This window comes from Ursus arctos, unplaced genomic scaffold (assembly GCF_023065955.2).
Source record: "Ursus arctos isolate Adak ecotype North America unplaced genomic scaffold, UrsArc2.0 scaffold_25, whole genome shotgun sequence".
Lineage (NCBI taxonomy): Eukaryota > Metazoa > Chordata > Mammalia > Carnivora > Ursidae > Ursus > Ursus arctos.
In genome coordinates this window covers 27,986,948-28,012,783 of record NW_026622930.1, presented here as the reverse complement: position 1 = coordinate 28,012,783, position 25,836 = coordinate 27,986,948, and the positions used below count along the sequence as shown (strand labels likewise).

The window sequence follows — 25,836 nt, the reverse complement described above, 5'->3', positions numbered from 1 at the left end:
GAAACAGGCTTAACCGCAGAACCGTGAGTGAAAGCATCCCAAGCTATTGTCAATAGACATTTTTGCAAAGAAAACGCAGTCTGAGAAGCAGCGTGGAAAAAGGCAGGCGTGAGGTAACCTGGCCGGGCAGCCAGCCTCAGTCAGGTCTGCGTTGTTTGGTGACAGTGGGAGGGGACACGTCAGCCCTGCCTTTGTTCCACTTAAACAGCACTGTTCCCACCACCTGAAGCACCTCCCAGCCCTAGTAGCACCCCCCGAAACCAGACGCTCCCTTAAAGCTGAAGACTCAGGCTGATCCCTTGGCCCTACTACAACCCAGTCACGGGTCTGAGGGTGGCCACGTCAGAAGTGTTCCAACAGGTCAGTAGTCTAGAAAACTAACCAGTTCCTTCCGCGCGGCCACAAAGCGCTCGGCATCACCCAGAGGCAAATTCTGAAGTCAGACTCTTCCACTGCCATGCCCAAGATGGGTTCTATGTTTTACAGCGCCTCGGGCCCTGTTGGGAAAGGCATTCCTCCTGGGCCTGTTCCCACCCTTGCCTGCTTGCTTTACTCCACAGGGCAGCACGAGGGAGACAAGAGGAAAGGGAAGGCACAAGACACCAGAGGGAAGAGATGCTCAGGTGACTACGTGGACGTGTTTACACAGGAGAACAGGCACAGAGGGCCATCTTTGAGCCCCATGGGCCAGGTTCATTCTCCCACAGAACTCAGCTCTACAGACAAAGGAGCAAAGCAACCTTGTCCTGGGCCAGCCCAGACCCCCCCACCTCTCCCAGCAGCTCCAGCGGGCACTGACCGGGTTTTATTTCCAGCAGCCGAAGCTTTGGATCCTCAGGCGGGTGCAATCGTCTCTTCTTACGCCAGCAGCGGGCAGGGTAGGTGTATAGCTGGCCCGGGGCAAGGCCTGTGGACAGAGACAGCGTAAAGGTTAAAGGCTCCAGGCTAGAAGGGGCCTTGGAAACCTCCCTGTCCAAGCTTCTCACCCACAGTGAGAGGAAACTGAAGTCCAGAAAGGCAACGTGACTTGTCAAGGTTGCAGTATCTAGGTCATCAGACCCCAGGACCCTTGCCCTGTCTGCACCACCGTGCTGTCTCCGTAAGCCCCTAACCATCATGGGTGACTCCATCACCAGGACCAAGATAGTTCTGCACTCCTGGTCTGGAGAGATCAGAGGGACCTTTCCAAATTCAACCTCACTACAGTGTTTCCAAGGCAGTGGACCTCCAGCAATACCCATCAACTGCCCCCTGTACAGGTCCAGGTTAAGCAGGTTCTCTTCAAGGCAAAGCAGCAGCATTCAGTCTGCCTACCTACAGATAGCCTGGATTGGGAAGTATTTCAAGGAAATAGGATCAAGGAGCCAGACCTCCTACCTACTGACTTCCTCCACCCACTGTTAGCTGCTGGCAGCTCAATGAAGCCAATGGAAGCCACGAGAACCTCCAACAGAATATAAGCCTACTCTGGTGACCAGGCCCCTCGGCCTGCAGAGCCAGCATATTTCCACATCCCTGCCCACTTGCCCAGCCTTGCAGAAAGAAATGGGCAAGAGTCCAGTGGCTGGGCTTATATACCAACCATACTGTCTCTCAAGAGTCTCCATTGAGATTTGGCCTTTGACACCAAAGTTCCACACCAGCTTCATCTGTCATAACCACCAGCCTGTGAGGAGCCTTCTTGCTTATTAGACAAAACTCTTATGACTCCTGGGGCACATAGTGTGGCAGCCAGAGGCCTTGAAGGAATGTGGACTTTTCACACTAGACCACAGTCTATTCTGAAAAAAAAAAAAAAAAAGGGCAGGAGGTAGAGGCTAAGTGGAGAGGGAGAGGGGCTTAAGACTGGTTAGGTGATGTGCAGACTGAAAAGACTTGCCTGGTGCACCCCGAAAGAAACGAGTGCAAGCCAAGCGATCCACTCCTGCTAGAGTCAAAAGCCTGGTGAGGACAGAGACTTGGTCTCATGCTCATCAGAAATCTCCAGAACCAGAACTGTGCATGACATCTAGAGGAATCGAACTAAACATTCGCTGAATGAACGAGTAAGCGAATACATTCCCGCTTCACTGTAGTCAGCCACAACTCAGTCTTTTGTAGATACATGGGGCGTGTGACAACCGTTAGACCCATGTGGGAAGGTCACTTCCTAGACCTAGGACCACAGGGATAGAAAATATCAGGACCTTATTTCCATCTGCTGTCTGCCGTTTGGGGACCTTTTGCAGAGACAATCTACAAGTTTCACTATTTATATATCATTTATTCATTTTTCATTTTTACTAGTCATCTCTACCCATTTATTGGTTTGGGTCCAAAGCAGAGGCAACTATTCCAGTACTAAAGGAAGCAAAATTTTTAAATTCTCTTTATGTGCTAAGCCTCATTTTTAATCACATAGTTGCTCCCACAGGTTGCAAGGCTATGAAGAAACTGTAGGTCTCTACCCCTCCCCATTTGGGTTCTTAGAAACCATTAAGGGTCATGGAGCCTAGAGGCTCCAGAAAAATCTCTGATATCATGAGCTAACACCTTTTCATGCCCCAGGATCATCCTAATACTTAATTTTGTTGATAGCTTCATAGCTTCTGCCAGTAGGAGGATCCCAAAGCTCTGAGCTCCCTGTGCTCTGAGGACCAGCCTTGTGGTTGATTTGGAGAAGACCAAATGAATCAAAGTAAGATTGCTCTCCCTTCCATTGAAGGTCTAGTTTTGACCTCTCTTTGAGGGAAGGCATCATTGGGAATAGTCTGATGTTTCTGATAAATGATCAATGATCAAAATAGTTTGATGTTTCACTCCAGGACCATGTCATCTCTGACCCTAGAATTACTGAATGGCTGCATTGATTCTGGTCCCTTGAGCCACCTCTGAGGCTGGTATGTCCCAGGACCCCAACAGAGGCTAAGTACAAGGACTGACCCAGTATTCTACAACCCAGAACAGGTCCCACAAATCCCCACTCATCTTGAGTTAGTGATTCTTAATCCAGACTGATCCCAAAAATCCAGAATGAACCTGGAGAACCTCTCAATAACATCAAAGCTGAAAATTCATGCCAGAACTATCCAATCTGAATATAAATGGGTGGAGGAATTAGGCCAACTATTTTTTAAAGAACCTTATAGATTGTTCCAATGTCTGGCCAAGAACCTCTGGATGTCTAAGCATCATCTAGTTACTGCCTGGATATTCTCTCTGATGTACCAAGGCCAGTTTCATGGCCTTCCCAAAAGCATCTCAAGGTTCCAGTGTTTCCCCCAATGTATTGTCATTAATTTCCTGCTTACTGGACTGTCTCCCCTACTGGTTTTATAAGACCCAGGATAATGGAACTATGTCCACCTCTAGTATCCCTAATACTTGGCACAGTGCCTGATAGGTATATCAAAAAGTACTTATCAAATGAATTCAAACAGAACTGAATCAGATTCAGAAATGCAGGAAGTGAATGTCCTGCTAATCCAGAAAACTCATCCACCCACATCCAAACCATCCAAGAGGGACCCCATAGGTGGCCCCAGGAGTGAGTACAAAACCCACCCCAAGATGGCAGTCTCTGTGCCTTAAGCTCCTTCTTGCCCCACAGACTGCTTCATAGTATTTCCAACCAGGTGAGTCAGAAGGGACTGGTCCAGAAAGCACTCTCAAAAGATCTAAATGACAAGAGGTCAAAATTATCAATACTTGCCCAAAGGCCTATGCCCTCCCTGAGACCATGGTCACTGCACTGTCAGTCAGCAGCATCAAGACAGCCCCAGGCCAGTCAGTTTAGAGCTGCGGACCCACTCACTCTCTTGGTAGCAGGTAGTTTGAATGGCCAGAAGAGGGGACTGTTTTTATACCATTCTTTAACTTTCTCTGATGGATTACAGAAGGCCCGCGGTGCAGAGGAAGAGCACATGAGTCCTCATACCACCACTCCTACAACCTTGGAAGTATCACCACACATTTCTGAGCCTGTCTCCTTTCCCATAAGATAAGAATATTAATAATACCTACCTTCCGGGGGCTGTTGTGGGATTAGCTTATATTCAAGAAGAAGCTCTTTACAACCATGAAGCCTTGTGCAAATGTCAGTTATTAATTATCATGAGTTAGCTGACTTAGATGAGGCTGGACTCGATGGCCATGTGGCATGACAAGGCCCCCACCCCGCATGCCCATGCTGCTCTTCGCTCCTTTAGCCACGAGGGTAGAAACAGGCCTCTCTTTGATGTCGGCCTTGACTCCACCTCATCTCAACAAGCCAATGGCCCCAAGAACTCTCTCGGCGCTCCAGCCCCCCTTCCTTGCCCTCCTCCCTAGGCTGACAAGCACCAGGGTGCCTTTATAGGGCCAACGCATTCAGCCCTGGAGTTCCACTTATAGAGGGACGAGCAGAGCCCCGTGAGAGTTATGTTGTTTATCTCATTAGAACAGGAGGCACATAACTCAAAGGCTGTGTGTGTGGTAGATGGAGGAGGGAGGGAAGGGGGAGGAGGAGGGAGTCACAGCTGCAGCCAGGGAAATTAACCTGAAGGAGTGAGCCTGGGGCTAGGGGGACTACGGAGGAGGGGGGAAAGGAGGCAGGACACAACAGGAGGGACTAGTCTTCCCTGGTAACCAAGGCCACAGCTACCCCTCCATTCACATACCTCACTAAGCAAACTGCTTTTCTGTCACTTTGAGCTGCAACTCCAGCTACACCACTCGTACTCGTGTGCCAGCACAGGCATCTCACACACACACACACACACACACACACACACAGAGGAACTCACACACTTGCTGGGGGGAGCACGGTCTCCATAGAAAAAATCAGCAGGATGGGCTTTGATGCCTGGACGGTCAGCAGACTCCAGACAAGTCGCTTATTACCAGCATTGACCAAATCACCAGGTGGGTCCTAAGTGTCACGATTATCTCTGACAGACACAGCATACGGTATTAAGAATTCAGAAGAGGTGGGATAGACAGAGAAGGAAGGATGATAGGAATAGGAGCAGGGTTTGAAAAGAAGAAAAGAACTGGAGTCATTTCCTCTTCCCCCAGCCAGAGTGGAGCGGTGGCAGTTCAAGCCCACCCTGCCGCATCTCAGAGAGGTGGGCCAGCAGCCGCCACTGAGCACTCCCTGCAATGGAAACCTCACTCCTTCACAGGACAGACTTCCTGTGGTTGGTCAACTCTTATTGTGACAAACAGTTTCACTTCACCCTTATTTTGAATCAAAATATACCTTCCTGTAACTTAGGCCAATTTGTCCCCTCTCAGTCCCCAGGTTGGATAGGTGTCACCTGTATCCCAACCATCCATCCCATCCACCCACTTGGGTTTAAAGGACAGCCAACTGAGAGGCCAAGGAACTAGAGGGGATGGGAGTTACTGGAAAGAGGCAGTGACCACAACTGCCCAGAACTGGGGTAACAGATTCAAGGTCCCAAATTAAGAATCCAAACACTGCTTCCCTTTCATCCTCTCCCCCTTGCCCACCCCCTACTGGACAGGAAAGGGATGGAACAGCAGGCTGCTCTTCAGACCATCACTGCCATTAAAGAGCTCCTCTGCACGTTGCTCCTACCACGTGCCTTCACAATGGGTCACCAACAGCCTCCTTACTTATAAACAGATAATGACACAAGCCAGGGGTTCTTCACCAAGACTGGGCATCAGAACTGCATAAGTAGTTATTGAAAAGGGCAGATGCTTGGACTCCAGCCCCATCCTACTAAACCAGAACATCAGAGATAACCAAGGCAATTGTTGTGTGAAAAACTCCTACATAAGAATTTTACTACATCAACTCACTCATATTTATATTCCCAGAGCCCAGGACATAACAGGTGCTCCATTAATGTTTGTGGTTGAAAACACCAATTTGGACCAACTCTACAGAGCTGGAGGGATGAGCAATAAGTCCGTAGGAAGGGCTTGCGGCGTGGGCAAGATGTATTTCACAAGCACTTACACCCATGATATTTCCTGGTTCTCTGCCCTTCCCTCTTCTCTTGGCTTATTTAAAAGTTGTCCTGACTTTGTGGACCATCTGTTCAGTGAAGCACCTCCACCGCCCCCCACCCCCGAAACATTCCAGGCCACAGTGCCTTTCTTTTCCCTGAAAGCCTGAAGTCCTGGGCACTAGGCACCACACCCCCGCCCTCGGCACAGCCCTCTATCCAGCTCACCAACCATCCCCTCCAACCACCCTTCCCATTCTTCTCCATAAGCTTCTCTCTCTCTGATTCAATTATAATGTTCCATGTATCAAGACTATTGTGGCAAGGTAGGCCTCAAATCCAGTATGCTGCCTGCCCCTTCTGACCCAGGGCTTCTCAAGCCCCTAGCTGGTCCCATCACGCTCAAAACCTGACACAGTAACTACAGCTAACATTTACTGAGCTCTTATTCTGTCCTAGGCTAGCACCTCACACTCACTGTTATCTCACCACGAGAACAACCCTATGAGACATTTAAAGGACAAGGGCGGTGAGGCTAATGATGATTAAGTAACTGGCACAGGGTCATACAACTCAAAGTATAATCTAGTCCACAGCCCACACTCAAAACCTCTCCACCACCCTAGCTCCCCACCAAGGCATCCCATTACTGGTCCACACACAGCATGCTTGAACCCCAGAGTCCTTCCCTTGGGAAAGTAGCTCCCCACACCAAAACTATCAAGAAAATATCCCCCAGCCCTCCCACCCACCCCCATCAAGCCATTTCTTGTGGAATTTTTTTTTCCTTTCCTTCCACATCACCAACTAAAAGTGCTCATGGGGAAACGCATCCTGATAATATAAAAGCATTGTTGAGAGGCACATAAAATGTGTGGGGAATCAGAAAAACAACCACTACATACCTTCTCAATTCATCAGATAAAGGAAGTTTAGAATAATAGCATTATAATGTGAGGAGGGAGCTTAAACATTATCGGGTCTGACTCTTACCTAATACAAGAATCACCTCTCCAAAATCCCTGACAAGAGCCTCCACCCTGGCCTTTGTTTCAATAATTCTAGTCCTTACCCTTTCATGAAGCAGTCTACTGCACTACTGAAATACTGTGTTAGAAATATGCCTACCAATCCGATCCACTACTGGTAAGAATGCAAAGGGGCACAACCCTATGAAGGGAAATTTAGCATGTCTAACAAAACTGCATATGTATTTGCCCTTTGACCCTGCAATTCCACCTCTAGGAATCTATATCACAGATTCATATGCAAAAAATGCAAAAATACAAAAATATGTATTCATTGTATCATTTTTAATACTAGAAAAAGACTGGAAATAATCCAATGTCCATCTATAGGGAACTGGTTGAATAAACAATAGGATATACACACAATGGACGATTATGAAGCTGTTGAGACATGGAGGGAAGTATCACTGTAATGGAGTGAAAAAAGCAAGGTGGAGAATAGTATGTATAACATACTATTATTTATCTAACAAATGGGTATATACACACATATATATGTACATAAATATATATGTCATATGTTCACATAGTTTTTTTAAACCAAAAGCTTAGAAAAAAGTTACTTAGAAAAAGAACAAAAACAAAATAATAATAACAAGGAGAAGAGAAAGTTGTTTATAGAAACAGGAAAGGGACAGAGTAAAACGACAGAGACAGAACAAGACTTTCTCTGACTACACCATGCTTTATTGATATGACTTTAGAACCATGTGAATATTTTATACAGTTAAATTAAAAAAGCAAACATCTGCTTCTGGCTAGATGGGAATATCAAGGATCGTATTTACTCTCCTACATGAAACCAAAAGAGAGAGAAAATACAAAACGAAAGTTCTCAAGACCCTGAACATCAGGAAATGAAGGACACTGATGTCTGAAACACTGGAAATGAATAAGATAAGCCCTATGATTGCCCCAGCTTACTACCTCAAGAGAGCTTCCAGATTGCAGCATGGGGAAGAGGAACACAGGTGGAAACCAACAGACTCTCTGAGTCTGAGTGAAAAGAAAGAGCTGAGAGCCCGGGGAGACCAAGGTGACGAGAATTCAAGAAACAGAATAGTAAACAGAAGAGAGCTGCACAGAGAAAGAACTCTGGAGGTCACAGAGAGTCCCCTTTGAGTATTCAGTTCAGTACTAATCAGTGCATGCTTGTGAGAAAACTACTCAATGCTGAAGAAAGAACCACCCAGTAAGAATAGAAATAAGAGTGCCTGATGTGCAAAGGGACTGCAAATGGTCCGTTTGCAGCAGCATGTTAGAAAGGCCTCATAATTCGTGAAATACTGGGTAGAGTCAGAGAAGGGTCTTACCTCTCTGATAGGGAATATTTAGCCCTAGACTGAGCACTGCTCCAGTATCACCTGAAGATCAAGCTGTTTCCAAGTAACTTGACTGTCCCAAAACAAGACTCCAGAATATTAATAGAATAAATGATATAGACAGCACCTACAAGGTAAAATTCATGATGTTTGGCATCCAATCCAAAATTACAGGGCCTATATAAAGAAGCAGAAACATATGACCTATAATGAGGGAGGAAAGACTCAACTAAAACCAACCCAGAATCGATACTGACAATAAAATTAGCAGCAAGAACATTAAAACAGTTATCATTCATATTCCATATGTTCAAAAGTTAAGTAAAACATGAATTTTTTAAAGACTCAAATATAATTTCTAGAAATGAAAAGTACAATGTGTGAGATAAAAAAAAGACTTGAATGGGATTAATGTTAGATTAGACATTGCAGAAGAAAAAAATTGGTGCACTTGAAAATGCAACAATAGAAACTATCCAAAATGAAACCCATGGAAAAAAGAGAATTTTTCTAGAAGAACAGCATAGTGAGCTGTGGGACAACTTCAAACAGCCTAATATATGTGTAATTGGAGTCCCCAAAGAGGAGAAGGGGAAGAAAAAATATTTGTAGAAATAATGGCTAGAAATTTTCAAAAATTGATGAAAACTACAAGCATGCAAATCCAAGAAGTTCAATAAAACTAAGCACAAGAAACATGAAGAAAACTGTAACAAGGCACATCATAATCAAAATTGCTCAAAAATAGCAATAGTCTATATAGCTCTTTCATATAGACACGTGAATAGTTAGATGCCAACATTTTAAATAATCTGATAAAGTCTTCGCAGCCGCTCAGCCAAAAAACAAAAAAACAAGCAAACAAAAAACCCAATACAAGTGTTAAGGAGAAAATATAAAAAGCAGCCAGAGAAAGGTGTCATATTATACAGAGAGGCTCAAAGATAAGGGTGATTTCTCATTAGAAACACTGCAAAGCAAGAAAACTTAGTGGTTTGACATCATTACAGTATGGAAAGGGGGGGGGGGGACTTGTCAACCTAAATTCTATACTCCATAAAAATATCTCTCAAAAAACAAAAGCAAACTAAAGATATTTCAAGACATACAGAAGTTGGAAAAAATAATCATCGGCAGACCCAAACTACAAGAACTATTAAAGGAAGTCATTCAAGCAGAAGGAAAGTGATACCAGATCTAAATATGGATGTACACAATGAAATGAAAAGCATCAGGAATGGTTTAGTACATAAGTAATTATGTAAGGTGTTTTTTTCTTATTTTTTAAAACTCTTTAAAAGATTATTAACTAAACAAAGATAATGACAGTGTAGTAAAAAGGTTTATATCATATGTAAAACTAAAATATATGGCAACAATTGCACAAAGGCCAGTAGGGAAAAGATAAACATGCACTTGTATTAGTTTCCTGCTGCTGCCATAATTAAGTGCCACAAACTCAGAGGCTTAACATATGAGGCTTAACATATAAATTTGTTGTCTCACAGTTCTGGAGGTCAGAAGTCTAAAATCAGTCTCACTGAGCTAAAACCAAGGTTTCAGCAGGGATTCAGTCCTTTTGGAAACGCTGGATCAGAATCTACTTCCTTGCTTTCTCTGGCTTCTTCTAGAGGCCACCCACATCCTTTGGCTTGTGACCGCTTCCTCAATGGCATCACTTCAACCTCTGCATCTGTTGTCACATCTCCTTCTCTGACTCTGCCCTGCTGCCTCCCCCTTATAAAGACTCTTATGATTACATGGAGGCCATTGGATAATAATAATAATTTCCCCATCTAACGTCCTTAATCACATCCGCAAAGTTTCTTTTGCCACATCAGGTAGCATTTCCATGAGTTCCAGCTGTGGACATCTTTGTGGACAGTATTATTCTGTTTACTGTAATACTATTATAGAGTTTTTATACTATTCATGAAGTAGTAAAGTATCACCTGAAGGCAAACTTTAATTAAAGATGGAGACTACAAACATTAAGCAATCATTAAAATAACAAAACAAGGAGTTATTAAGCCAACAAAGGAAATAAAATAGAATCATAAAAAACTTAATTAATCCCCAAAAAGGAAGAAAATGAGGGAAAAGGGAACAAAGAGATGGATAAATAGAAAACAAATAGCAAAATGATGGCTTTAAACCTAACTATAGCAATAATCACATTAAATGTAAATAGTCTAAATATCCCAATTTTAAAAACACAGATTGTCAGCTTGTATTTATTTTTTTTTTTTCCTAGAGAGAGTGCATGTGTGTGCACACGAGTGGGGGACGAGGGAGAGAGGGGGAGGGAGAGTGAGAATCTTCAGCAGGCTCCATGCCCAGCATGGAACCCAAAATGGGGCTCCACCCCACAACCCTGAGATCATGACCCGAGCCAAAATCAAAAGTTAGACACTTAACTGACTGGGCCACCAAGGCGCCCCTGTCAGATGGCATTTAAAAAGCAAGACATATACAATGGAATATTATGCAGCCATCCAAAAAAACGAAATCTTGCCATTTGCCACAATGTGGATGAAACTAAAGGGTATTATGCTAAGTGAAATAAGTCAATCAGAGAAAGACAATTATCATATGATCTCACTGATATGTGGAATTTGAGAAACAAGGCAGAGGATCATAGGGGAAGAGAAGAAAAAATGAAACAAGACAAAACCAGAGAGGGAGATAAACCATAAGAGACTCTTAATCTCAGGAAACAAACTGAGGGTTGCTGGAGTGGAGGGGGGTGGGAAGGATGGGGTGGCTGGGTGATGAACACTGGGGACCATATGTGCTGTGGTGAGCGCTGTGTATTGTGTAAGACTGGTGAATCACAGACCTGTACCTCTGAAACGAATAAAAGGTTATATGTTAATAATGAAAAAAAGCAAGACACAGCAATATATGCCTACAAAAAAATATATACTTATAAAGATCCAAATATACTAAAAGTAAAGGAATGGAAAAATATACACCATGCTAACATTAATCAAAAGAAAGCTGGAATGGCTATATTAATATCATGGGAAGCAGATTTCATAGTAAAGAATATTAGTAGAGATAAAAAAGGTCCTCACATAATGATAATGGACCAATTTATCAAGAGGACATAACAACCCTAAATATGTATTCCCTTAATAACAGAGCTTCAAAACATATGAAGCAAAAACTGATAAAATTGTAAGGATAAATAGACAAACTCACAACTATAGTCAGAAATTTCAATACTCTCTCTCAATACTTCATAGAACAAATCAACAGAAAAATCAGTAAGGATGTAGAATTGAGCAATACTATCAACCAACTTGACTCAATTAATATTTATAGAACATTCCAACCACCAACAAGAAAATACACACTCTTTTCCAGACCAAAGAGAAAATTTATCCAAGATAAGCCATATTCTGAACCATAAAACAAGTCTCAGTAAATTTTAAAGGATTCAAGTCATACAAAGTATTCTCTGACCATATGGAATGAAATTAGGAATAAGTAAGAGGCATATATTTGGAAAATCCCCCAAAGGTCTGGAAACCTAAATAACACACTTCTAAATAATCCATAGGTAAAAGAACTTGAAAGGCGAAATAGGAAACATTTTTAATTGAATGACAATGAAAATACAGTATCGACATTTGTGAAATGAGGCTAAAGCAGTATTTATATTTGGGAATAAACTATGTTAGAAAACACCTATAGTAGAAAAGAAGAATAGTCTCAAATCAATGACCTCAGTTTCTACCTGAAGAAATAACAGAAGAAATAGAAGAGTAATTTAAATTCAACGTAAGTAGAAGAAAGGAAAAAATAAATATCAGAGTAGAAATCATGAAATAGAAAACAGAAAAAAAAGGAAAAATCTATTATATCAAAAACTATTTCTTTGAAAAGATCAATAAAATTGATAAACCTCCAGTTAGACTGATTAGGTGAAAAAGAAAATTCAAATTACCAACATAAGGAATAAGAGAGAATCACAAGTTTCAACAGATATTAAAAGAATAATACACTAATGGTATGAACAGCGTTGCACAACCAATTTTGACAACTTAGATGAAATGGACAAATTCCTTGAAGTCACAAACTACCAAAACTCACTCGATATAAAATGAAAAACCTAAATATCTATTAAAGAAATTAAATTTGTAGTTTTAAAAACATTCCTACAAAGAAATTGCCAGGCCCAGATGAATTCACTGGAAAATGCTACAAAACAAAACATTTTAAGGAAAAAATACAAATTCTACATAAACTCTCCCAGAAAACTGAAAAGGAAGAAATATTTCCCAACTCATTAAATGAGGCAAACATCATCCTGATACCCAAGCCAGACACAGACATAAGTAAAGAAAACTATGGAGAAATACCTCTCATAAACATAGATGCAAACCTCTAATAAAACTTCAGCAAAGTGAATCTGATGATATATCAAACAGATAATACATCATGACAAAGCGGGGTTTATCCTAGGAATGCAATGTTCGCTTAACATTCCAATGTCAATCAAAGTAACTCATCATATTAACAAACCACAAAAGAAAAATCACATGATCATCCAGACTCAGAAAAATCAGCTAATAAAATCCAACATCAGTTCCTGATTTAAAATTCTCAATATCCTCAGTAAGGGTAAGTATGAGTATATCCTCAGTCTAATAAAAAAGCAACTACAAAATGCCCACTGCTAGCATCATATTTAATAATGAAAAAATGAATGTTTTTCCCTTAAGATCAGGAACAACATAAGGATGTCCACTCTAAACACTTTTTCTTAATATTATACTAGACATTCTAGCCAGCGCAACTGACAAGTAAAATAAATAAAAGTCATCCATATTCAAAAGAAAAGTTTTCTTTTTTACTACCAACAATCAACTGTGTAGAAAATGCTGTGGAATCTGCAGAAAGATGTTAGAATAAATGAGGATAGCAGGTTGCAGGATACAGAATGAATATACAAAATCCACTGTATTTCTGTAAACTAACAAAGAATAATCAGAAATTGAAATTTTTTAAAATCCATTTTACAATAGTAACAAAAATATTAAGTACTTAGAAATAAATCTGACAACATGTGAAATATCTGTACACAAAAAACTAAACACCATCAATGGGAAAAATTAAAGAAGACAACAAATGGAGAGCCATGTTATATTCAGGGATTAGAAGACTCAGTATTGAAAATTGTTCATTTTCTCCAAAACTAATCTATAGATTCCACATAATCCCTATCAAAATCCCAGCAGAGTTTTTGTAAAAATGGACAAACTGACTGTAAAACTCATGTAGCAATGCAAAGGACTAGAATAGCCAAAATAACTTAGAAAAAGAAAAACAAATTTAGAGGACTAACACTACCTGATTTCAAAAAGCATTACAAAAATATAATAATCAAGACAGTATGATATTAGTGTGAGGAAAGACAAATAGACCGATGAAACAAAACTGAATGTCCAGAAATAGACCCACATACATATGAACATTTAATTTTTGACAAAGGCACAAAGGCAATTCAGTGGAGAAAGGCTAGTCTTTTCAACAAATCATGATGGAACAATTAGATATCTATCTGCAAAAAGATAAACTTTAATCTGTACCTCAAATTATTTTTTTTTTAAAGATTTTATTTATTTATTTAACACAGATAGAGACAGCCAGTGAGAGAGGGAACACAAGCAGGGGGAGTGGGAGAGGAAGAAGCAGGCTCATAGCGGAGGAGCCTGATGTGGGGCTCGATCCCATAACGCCGGGACCACGCCCTGAGCCGAAGGCAGACGCTCAACCGCTGTGCCACCCAGGTGCCCCTCAAATTATATTTTAAAATTCAAAATGGATCATAGACCTAAGTATAAAACCCACAATTATAAAACTTCTAGGAAAAAAAAAAAACAAATATTGCTTAACCTTGGATTAAGCAACAATTTCTTACATACAACAACAAAATCTCAATTCATAAAATAACAAATTGATAAACTTCTACTTAATCCAAATTTAAAATATCTGCTCTTTGAAAGACACTGTTAAGATAATGAAAATATAACCCATAGACTGGGAAAAATATTTGCAAAGCATATATCAGATAAAAGTCTTGAATCCAGAATATAGAAAGGACTATCAAATTTTAATAATAAGAAAACTAATGATCCCCCCCCAGAGATCTAATACAGAGAACAGAGAACATAGACAACAATATTATATTATATCACCAAACTTGCTAAGAGATTAGAACTCAAGTATTCCAACCACTAAAAAAAGGATCATTATGTAATGTGATAGAGTCGATAATTATCAGTACAATGGCAATCATATTATAATATATAAATATATAAATTTAACATGGTGTATACCTTAAATTGACACAATGTCTTGTGTCAAATAAGTTTCAATTTTTTAAAAAATCCAATTTTTAAATGGATTAAAGATTTGCATACTTTACCAAAGAATATATAGAGTCTTACAACATCATGGCCAAAATGTCCAGGATTCAATCAAAATCACTCATGTGAAGAACCAGGAAAATCTCAACTTGAATGAGATAAAAGATAACATATCAACGCCGATATTAGAATTATCTGACAATATTCTGATAGAATTACTAGAAATATCAATCCTGAATCCTAATTATCTTAATTAAAATTTCAAAGGAGGCATCATAAACACGTTACAACAAATAATCATGAACGTTTGAAACAAATGAAAACAAAGTCTAAGCAAAGAAATGGAAGATATAAAAAAGAACAAAATGGAAATTGTAAAACTGAAAAACACATTAAAACAACAATAACAAATGTAGAGAATAGAAGAAAGAAGCAGTGAACTTGAAGAGAGAAAAATAAAAATAACCCTGAGCAACAGAGAGAAAACAGACTAAAAACAAAAACAAACAAACAAACAAAAAGAAACAGAGCCTGGGGGATTCGTGAGGTATAACAAAAAAAATCTAAAAATTTTGTTAGTAGAATCCCAGAAGGGTGAGGGAAAAAGAGTGGGACTAAACATATAGTCAAAAAAACAATAGCTGAAATTTTCCTAAATTTGGCAAAAGATATAAACCTACAGATTCCAGAAGCTCAGTGAATTCCAAAAAGGGTAAACTCAAACAAATCCACACCAAAACATATCAAAATCAAATTTTTGAGAACTAAAGACAAAGTCTTGAAAGCAGTGACAGAGAAATGACACCTCACTTATAAAGGAAAAGAATTTGAATAACAGCAAATGTCTCATCACAAACCTTATCACATGCCAAAAGGAAATGCAAAACATGTTTCAAATGCTAAAATAAAAGGACTAGCAACCCTGAATTTTATATCCAGCAAAAATATCCTTCAGGAATGAAGGAAAAAATCAAGACATTCTCAGAAGAAAGAAAAGGTAAGATAAGTTGTTACCAGAAGATTTACTTTAAAATAACAGCTAAAGAAAGTACTTAATCAGAAAGGAATTATGCAAGAAGGCATTTTGGAACATCAGGAAGGAAGAAGGAACAATGAAAGAGTAAAAATATGAGTAAATACAATAGACACTTTCTTACATTTTCTAAGTTAACAGTTTGATAATGGAAGCAAAAATTTCAATACTGTCTGATGTTTTCAGTGTGTGTAGAGGAAATGTTTAAGACACTGTAAAGGTATTGAAAGTATGAGAGGGGCAGGTGAGTATCATTATAAAGGGGTAGTATAAGGGAGATCTTTGCAGTGATGGAATAGTTCTGTATCTTGATTATAGACGCGGTTCCACATACTTACATGTGTGATAAAATGGCATTGAACTATGCACACACATTTTATCAATGTCAATTTTCTGGTTTCCAGATTGTGCTACGATTACATAAGATGTATCCATTGGGGGAAATTGGGTGGAGGATATGGGGGATCTCTCTCTACCATATTTGCAACTTCCTGTGGATCTACAACTATTTCAAAATTAAAAAAAAATTTAAAAAGACAAAGAAATTATATGAAATTCAAGAAAAAAAAAGAATACCTAAGAAGTGAACGCAAAATGAAACAAATCCACCCGTGTATTCAGTTAGTGGAACAACCACTCGGAGGAACTCTTTCAAGTGACCTTAAAACACAGTAATTGGACTCTACATCCTTCATGGGCAGTACCCTAAGGACAAAAAGAAGGAGGAGGAGGAAGAGGAGGAGGAGAGAAGAAGGAGAAGGAGAAGAAATCACGTTCAGTAATTTTATTGTTGGAAGTCTCATTTTCTTCTGATACTCTGATGTGTATGTTGTGGCATAAAGCAAATAAGTAATTATGTCAGCATCGTTAAGAGCCAGGAATTTTTTGGTGTGGGAGAAAGGAGACAGACAATTAGGACAGTTAAATAAAAACTGTGTAAAACTGAATTGAATGGTAAATATAAGTGTAATTTCATAATGTATTTTCTCTTTTCAGAAAAGAAATCATATTTCTTAGATCTGCTCTCTAAGAAGTCCTAGAAACAGCAACCAACCCAGGAACAATGAGTACCACCAGATTATGGTCTTTAAATAACATTTCTTACAAAAAGGCAACAGGATTTCTTAGAGAAATAGCTGACTCCAGTCTGGGCAAGGTGTACAAGATGAGCCTAAAACATGTGTCTTAACATTATGATAGCAAGGTAGTTATCAGAATCTACTGGGGTTCTTTCAAAACACCAACACCAGCCCAAACCCCCTCTAGCCAAAGATGGGACAATAGAAGCATCAATAAGAGTAATAGTTACAATGGGTTAAAATGTATCCAGTGTGTTTAAATCTGTGAATCCATGGTGGTATGCAACAAAATAATAACTTTACTGATCATCTTTGGTACATACTAGGGAACCAACTCATTATTCTGAAAACTGATAAATACATTATTTACAATAGCCAAATTATAGAAGGAGCCCAAATGCCCATTGATAGATGAATGGATACAGAAGAAGTGGTATATATACACAATGGAATATTATTCAGCCATAAAAAGAATGAAATCTTGCCATTTGTAACAACACAGATGGAGCTAGAGAGTACAATACTAAATTAAAATAAGTCAGAGAAAGACAAAGGATGATCTCACTCCTGTGTGGAATTTAAGAAACAAAACAAATAAGCAAAGAAAAAAAGAGAGAGAGAGAAAAAGACAAACCAAGAAACAGACTCTTCACTACAGAGAACAAACTGATGGTTAGCAGAGGGGAAGGGAGGGGGGTGGTGAAATAGGGGATGGGGATTAAAAAGTACGTTTATTATGATGAAAAATAAAATAAAATAAACTGGCAAATAAAGGGGCAAAATTATTTATCCCACCTCCTAGGGGAACTATCCTCACAATAATCAAAATTTTAAAGAGGAGATGTTTCTCTTTATAGAAGTTCTAGAGCTCATGAATGAAAAAATAGTGACAGACCTTGAATTGAATGCCACCTTTTTGCAGCCCTTAATTGAATAAAGGATCTAGGCAACTCTCATGGAAGCTGCTAACATCAGTAAAAGAGAGATAGCCGGGCAACATGAGCCTCGTGATGGAAGTACACTGCCACTTAGGAGTTGTTCTTGCCCCCAAAAAAACTGAACTTGAATTTGCTCAAGTCTCTAGTTCTAACTATCAATTCATAGGGATGCTATCAGAAAATCCAGACTCTGGGAAACCCTACAGTGCAAACAACCCAGTTTCTTCCACAAATAAAACGCAATGGGGAGAGATACAGATACAGACACACACACACACACACACACACACACACACACACACACACGACCCAAGACCTACAGATTTAGGGGCGCCTGGGTGGCACAGCGGTTAAGCGTCTGCCTTCGGCTCAGGGCGTGATCCCGGCGATCTGGGATCGAGCCCCACATCAGGCTCTTCTGCTATGAGCCTGCTTCTTCCTCTCCCACTCCCCCTGCTTGTGTTCCCTCTCTCGCTGGCTGTCTCTATCTCTGTCGAATAAATAAATAAAATCTTTAAAAAAAAAAAAAAAGACCTACAGATTTAAAATGATTTAAGAAACACATCAGCCAGGGGCGCCTGGGTGGCTCAGCCATTAAGCGTCTGCCTTCGGCTAGGGTCAGGATCCCAGGATGCTGGGATCGAGCCCCGCATCGGGCTCCCTGCTCGGCAGGAAGCCTCTTCTCCCTCTCCCACTCCCCTTGCTTGTGGTCCGTCTCTCGCTGTCTCTCTCTATTAAATAAATAAAATCTAAGAAAAAGAACCCACATCAGCCAATTATAATGTAGGGATCCTATTTGGATTCTGATTTCAACTACAGGGGGAAACAAATGTCGAACAAATATTTGGTTCTATTAATGTCTTAACTTGGAGCTTTGATAGCTGTTGTGGATGTGTGTGTCCTTACCATTTAGAGATACATACTGAAAAATTTACAGATGAAATAATATGTTGCCTTCGATTTACCTCAAAATAACCAAGGGTTAAGGAGGGAAGTGGGAGGTGAGTATAAATGAAACAAGACTGGCCATGAGTTGATCATTGTTGACACTGGCTGATTAATACATGGACACTCATTTTACTATTCTCCCCACTTTTGTATGGGTTTGAAATTTTTCATAATAAAAATTTTTTTTAAAAATACCCATATGGAGTCAGAAAACTGCATTTTTTTTTTTTTGGTTGCCTCCCTAATCTTCACCCTTTGGTCTTTCTTTATTCTGTTCTCTGGCGCCTAGAAGGCTAATGTCATAGTAATAATAATAGTAATAGCAACAATAGTAGCCAGCATTTGGGAGCACATGCTTACTATGAGCTAACTCATAAGCCTTTTATGACTATTTCCATTTAATCCTGACAAAGTCCTACAGTAAATACTACTATTATTCCCATTTTACAAATGAGAAACCTGAGGGGAGAGGTTCGATGAAGAAGCCGAGCCTCAAACCCATATCTGACTGCAGATTTCCAGTTTATAATCCCTAAGCTACAAAATGGCAAAGGACGAACATGGCTGTCGCGTCCTCCCTTTTTTGGGCTAAATCCTGAGTTCTCTCACTCTGCCGCCCCCCTCCCCCCAAGGTGGCTTCATTGCCCCACACCATCCTTGGAACATGTGCCAAGAGCTAGAAAAGGGGTTGGGTTTCTTGAGAGCATCCCAGGCCTGCTGCACAGCCTGCCCTTCCCCAGCCGCGCTGCCGAGATGCCCGGATGATGTCTGGTCCTCCTGCATCCAGCCTGGAAGCCAGACATGCGCATGTGCGGGGGGCGCGGGCATGGCTCACCTGGGCCGCGGTGCCTCTTCTCCATCCAGATGTAGCAGTTGTTTTGGGCCACCCCGGTCTGCGAGTCCAGGAAGGGGAGGCGCACGCTGCGCTCTGCGCAGAGCCGCGAGTTGTAGCTGCGGCAGTGCTCAATGGCTTCCTTGTAGAACTGGTCCCCGAGCCTGCCCGGGAGAGGGAGAGAGGAGGAATGAGGCCACGGGGAAATGGAAACACAGCCAGAGGGAAACTGATGTTACCCACCTCCCTCCCTGGGAATATTATGGAGTTATGAAGACCCAGGCAACAAGGACCAAGAGCCTTGCCAAGGGGCAGAATCCAACTTGGTGTCAGGTCTCAACCAGGTTCTATTTCCCAGAGACTTTAGAATTCCCTTTAACAGAGAGCCTAGGGGGGCACCTGGGTGGCTCAGTCGTTAAGCGTCTGCCTTCGGCTCAGGGCGTGATCCCAGAGTCCTGGGATCGAGCCCCACATCAGGCTCCTCTACTGGGAGCCTGCTTCTTCCTCTCCCACTCCCCCTGCTTGTGTTCCCTCTCTCGCTGGCTGTCTCTTTAAAAAAAAAAAAAAAAAAACAGAGACCCTAGGGCCCCTACATAAACCACCAGTAAAAATGACAAGTCCCTGTTCTGGGAAGCATGAGGTCCCGCACCAGAACAGAGGTGGTTCTGGAACAATCTTCCATGGGTTCTCCCAGGAACTCAGCCTTCTAGAGCCCCCTCGTTAACATCCTCTGTTAGCCACACTTTGTTCTCAGTAATTGCCAGGAAAGGCACTCTAGAATGAACCCAAAACACCAGTATAGATGCACAGCTTTCCATTACGATAGAAGAGAAGCACCCCATATAAACACAGACTAGGACAGAGGAAATAGCCCATAAAACTGGAGCTATCATGGTGAAAGGAGGTGAAGAGGGGCATGCACCAATCTTTTAAAACCACACAAAGAAAAATAACTTTCTAACTGTATACAAAGGAAGCATTTGTAATAGTAGTTGAATTTTGAATTCAAGATAATGTAATCCCTGGCGTCTAAAACACAATAGAAAGACCTTTCTGGTTTGTTGGAGGGGTTTGTCTAATGAAGCACAGTAAATTCTATGTTCCTGAATCTTTGGTATCCTTGGACATGTGGTGATGCTACTAATTTTAAGCTGTTATCCTTTTCAAAGACCAAAAATGTAACATTGGTAAAACTGATCAAATGTAAAGAAAAAAAAAATCAGTGCGATCAAATACATAACAAATAAAAGACAGGCACATGTTGAAGTTTAATAAATGTCTCAAGGAAATACAAATGTGATAACATAACCTCTGCCAGGTAGACTTGCACTTCTCTGTGGGGAGGTGGGGGAAAGGCAGGAAGGGGAGGAGCCACAGGGATTGCTGGGCCAGAAGGGAGAATCAAGTAGCTCATTTTGAAGCAACATTATGAATGTCCCCTTGTTTTGGTTCTGTGTAGATTTGAAGAAGCCAAAATCAGGGTGAGAACGTCTCTAAGTTAAAAATAATATATTTCTTAACCAAAATATCTAGAGGACTAAAGAAAGCAAAATTTTAGAGGGATTTTTCTATACTCTTAAAAAAAAAAAAAATCAGTGGGTCAGGGTCTACCAAAGAGTTTAAAGCAAATTTCTTATTCTGGGAGGATACAACCATTGAAGCTTCTGAGGCATTTTTGGAAATTACTTATTGACATACCTCCTAAAAAAAAAAAAAAAAAAAAAAAAAAAAACCTTGCTCCTTTTCCCCCTCGGAACATCTTCAGCCTCACAAGGAAGGCATAACGTGCTCAGAAAGCGTCCTAGCAGTTGCAAAACCAAACTGTAATCAAATTATAATAGCCACACAGCTGGAAATGAATTGGGGGGATGGAAGCCCATTAAAATGCTATAAAACGGAACATGAGCTGATGTAATCAAAGATGGTAACAAGGATCATGAGATTGATCAAAAATAAAGAACCATTTCCTACAAAGCGCTCACATCTGTGTCCCACCAGCTTCAATGCCTCCACTGCTAAGGCGACATAGCTCAGCGCACAGAACGTTCCCAGACAGCTCGGCCCAGCCAAGATGACACACAGCCCCATCCAGGCTGTCCTGGGTGCTCCAGCTCCTTCATGAAACAGCGACCAGCCACGCCACATTGATGGGAACTGACAAGAACACATAACAGAGAGGTGTCCGATGTGAGAAACAGTCATCTGGTTTCCCACGATCTTTTGGCAGATGGCCAAAATAGACGTGAACTCTTCCAACCCCAGAAATTCTGCTGAAAGAGAGTCCATAGACCAAGCCAACGGCACACGGGAACTCATGGACTGGAGAGACGGTTTCCATTTTTGAAACAAACTCTGGACGCCGGGATAATAGAAAACGACGGCAGGATCTCACATTAGACTTTCCCTGATATGCTCCTAACTTGCTTCCAACAGTCCCAAAGAGAGGAACAAGAAAGGGAAGTTGCTGAAAATAAAAAGTGAGTTTGGCCAAGTCCATGCCCCACACCGAATGGAACAAGAAAGTCAAACAAAGTGGTGCGCTGGGCGAAAATTAATTTCATCTTAAATACTTTCCACTTTCCATAACATGCGATGTTATTAGTAACAGGCGTGCTGGGGGGGACATGTGTATTTTTAAATGCAATCTTTGTGTGAACGATACCTCTCTTACGTAAACAGAGAAACCCTTCTTCGGACCGGAATGACCGTATTAAAGATTGAACCTGCAAAAATGTGACGTCCAACACCCTCTCTGCCCGTCTCCAGGGAAGTCACTTTTAAACAGACTAGGCGTTGACAGCGACTCGGAAACAAAAGTTTAAAGCCTTTTTCAAGATACGGGAGGAGAAAAGAGACTTCAGCCTTTTTGATAAATTCAAGCAGCACCTCTCCAAAAGTTAATTAGCCAAAATCTTCACAGGGCTTGTTCTGCTCTCTAGAAGAAAATCAATGGCCAGGTCTCCCTAACCCGTGGAAAGCAATTTAAACAGGAGAGAGGACAAATGTCCTTTTCAATATGGGATTTCTTAAAAAAAAAAAAAAAAAAAAAATCCCACAATGATAGGATCCCAGGGGTGACATTTGCATTCAAGTTGCAAGGGGTGAGGGTGGGGGAGGCTGGCAGTGAATGACTCATTTCGTGGAGCAGTGACCAGCATGCCCCAGGCTGGGTCAGACACAGCCCAGCCTCAGCCATCACCTGTCTGCATCAAACCAAGGGGGCTGGATGACCACGGGGTGATAGATGTCTTGGGCTGGAAGAAGCTGGCACAAGGCAGAGTAGAATGACGTTCTCATCAACAGCCCAGTTCAGGCTACCCAAGGCTGCAATCAGGAACAGGAAAGGCACAGGGGAACAAACTACAGGGCTCTCTGCCAGAGCAGGGCCCCCCCACAACCTGCAGCTTGGAGCAGCGCTGGCTGCCCTGTTCTGGGGGCACCGTGAGGGGTGAGATCCCTCAGCGATCAAATCAGAAGTAAGGGAGCCATAGTTCTTAGAGTTTTCCAGTGACCCTCCTTGAGCTCATCTGCGGAAAAATGGATTCCAGGGAACCAAAAAGAATTTGGAGGGGTGCAAATAAGACTTCTCCAGGGCCGCCTGGGTGGCACAGCGGTTAGACGTCTGCCTTCGGCTCAGGGCGTGATCCCGGCGTTGTGGGATCGAGCCCCACATCAGGCTCCTCTGCTATGAGCCTGCTTCTTCCTCTCCCACTCCCCCTGCTTGTGTTCCCTCTCTTGCTGGCTGTCTCTATCTCTGTCAAATGAATAAATAAATAAAACCTTTAAAAAAAAAAAAAAGACTTCTCCAAAATGATTGCCAACTAGGCTCCAAATGTGCTTTTCAGAGCCCATCACAGCCTCTCCAAGACCCTCTGCTCCTCTTCTTCCTCATGCTTCCACCTCTCTCAACACCTTGCCTGTTCTCTTCGATTCCATATCCACTGTCCTGAGCTGACTCTCAGGTCCAACCCTCCAACCCAGACACCTGGGGCTGCTCCCTCTTCACTGTCCCTCTGGTCCTGTGTTCTGACCCAAGAACAGGTGTCCTGCCATACCCCAACCACGTGTCCAAAAGCAAATTCCTCATCTGCCAGAAGCCTGCTTCCTCCCCAGAGTCTCCATTCTTCTGGGGTTTGAGGGGGGGGGGGAGGGAAGACCTGAGAGAACATTGCTCTGGTATCTCCCCAGCAAGGCGTCCTTGACCCTCCCCTTTCCTTCATCCCATCTGGCATTGGATTCTTTCATTTCTCAGGAAGTTGCCTCTTCTTTCCATTCTCGCTGCATGGCCACCAGTCCCCTTTGACTGTAAAAACAGGACCTTGTCCCATCATTGCTATTTGTGCACATAAACAGAGATAAGCGGAGATAACAAGAAGCCCTAGCCTGTGGCAGGATCTCTGGCCCCTCCTTCCCCGCCATGGGCTCCTCCTCTTCTCTGTGGGCACCTGGATTTCCTGCTGTCTCACCCAGCTGCCCACACTTCCACCACCGCCCACAAACACACATTAAGAATCATCACACCAATATGCTAACTTCCTCCTGTTTGCATTTAAATATATTTAACTCTAACTGCGCTGTGGAAAGCCATCTCCCATTGATGTAGCATTTTATAGTAACTAGCAAGCAGGGGGCAATATTTGGCAAGGTGGAAGAACCTTCCCGTTTTCCTCACAGTGACATTGTTCCTAGAGCTGCTCTTCAAAGAAAGCCAGGGGGAGTACTGGCTGTGGACTGAATTGTTTCGCCTGAAATTCACGCACTGAAGCCCTAACCCCCCTAATGTTCTAGAATTTGGAGATGGGGTCTTTGGGAGGTAATTAGTTCATGAGGATGGAGCCCTCATGATGGGATTGGTGCCCGTATAAGAAGAGACAGGAGAATGACCTCTCCCTCTCTCTCTCTCTCTCTCCCCCCCTCTGTCTCTCGCTCTCTCTCTCTCTCTGTCATGTGAGATCATAGCAAGAAGGCAGCCATCTACAAGCCAAGAAGTTTCTCACCAGAACAAGACCATGCTGGCACCCTAATCTCGGACTTCCCAGCCTCCAGACCTGGAGGAAATAAATATCTGTTGTTTAAGCTGCTCAGTCTCTGGTATTCTGCCATAGCAGCCAAGCTAAGGCAGTGTTTCTGATATTTAAAAGAGGGAAGGCCTATAGAGGATGGTGGAGCAAGATTCCAGTCCCCTTCTTCCCTCGTTCTGTCCCCTTCCCACAAAGATGGCACTAGTAATACTATTCATAATGTCAATTTCAATTCCATGCCATGCTTAATGTTTATCTTCTTTACAAGACTCTAAACCCTATGAGGGCAGAGACCACATCTGCAGGGCCACTGTACACAGCCACCAGGCTTTGCGCTAAACAGCTGCCCAGGGGCACCAGTAACGCAGTACGCCTGGCCTTTTTCCTGACTTATCCGCAGCCTCCAGTACAGAGCCCAGCACAGCTGCATTCAACAACAGCTCATACCTACCGTAGGTGCTTCCATTTGGACAGTCTTCAGTTGGCCGCACATATAGGTTGGTGATTTAGATTGCATGGATGTCTAGGCCCAACTTGCAAAAAAAAAAAAAAAAAAAAAAAAAAAAAATCGAGAGAACGAGAGAATGCCTGCAAACACTCCCGTTCAGTCCTCCACACCCAGCTCCCGGGTTACTGCAGCAGGGCCGTGACTATAATCACTATAGCTCTTCTACCCATCCTGACAAAAAGAAATCTCCCTGGAGCCCAGTTTTTAGTCTTTCACTCCCAGGATGGAAGCCAAGATGGCTCCCACTGGTGCCCAATTTCCTCTGGAGGCTGACAGGGCCCTTGGAGAGCCGAGGGATTGGGGTGGAACAGAAAGAAGAGACTTGGATCAGCAGATCTCAGTCCAGCTCCAAGGCTGACTGGCTACACAACCCCGGGGCCGCTTACTTTCCCTCCCCAAGCCTCAGCTCGACGTTCCGCAACCGCTACTTCAGGTCTGTGAGAGAATTAAATGACAAGGAACCTCTGGCACACAGAGGGAAATGCCTTTTCATCAACAGTGGTTCCTTTCTCCTGCCCCCAAAGAGCAGCGTTTTCTGCCACTTTGCGGCACGCCACCTGCTTCAGCTGGCCGATGCCCTCTGCACGAGACACACACACACCACACTCACTGACGCAGTGTCTTTGAGGCTGGTGGACGCCAACCCAAACCTCTGTCCCAAGACCTTAGGCAGCAGGGAGAGTTGGAGAGCTGTTGCATGACGATCCCGAGTCCAAAGCCTGCCCAATACAGAAACAGCACCTGGCTTGCTCGCCGCTCTAGCCCCAAGCCCAGCACAGAGCTTGCCATGTTGGGCTGAATGATGAATGAATGA

General features: G+C 42.2%; 1 protein-coding gene across 5 annotated transcripts in view; it reads right to left on the bottom strand.

Annotated features, from left to right (window-relative positions):
- The window catches only part of DPF3 (double PHD fingers 3), a 247,255-nt gene that overhangs the window by 126,529 nt on the left and 94,890 nt on the right, over nt 1–25,836 (bottom strand). For all 5 annotated transcript variants that reach the window (XM_048219960.2, XM_048219959.2, XM_044391364.3 and 2 more), the window contains 2 exons: nt 19,497–19,657; nt 800–907 (listed from right to left, as the gene is read on the bottom strand). In XM_048219960.2, the coding sequence (XP_048075917.1) occupies nt 800–907; nt 19,497–19,657 (269 nt within the window). The remainder of the gene's footprint in view (nt 1–799; nt 908–19,496; nt 19,658–25,836) is intronic.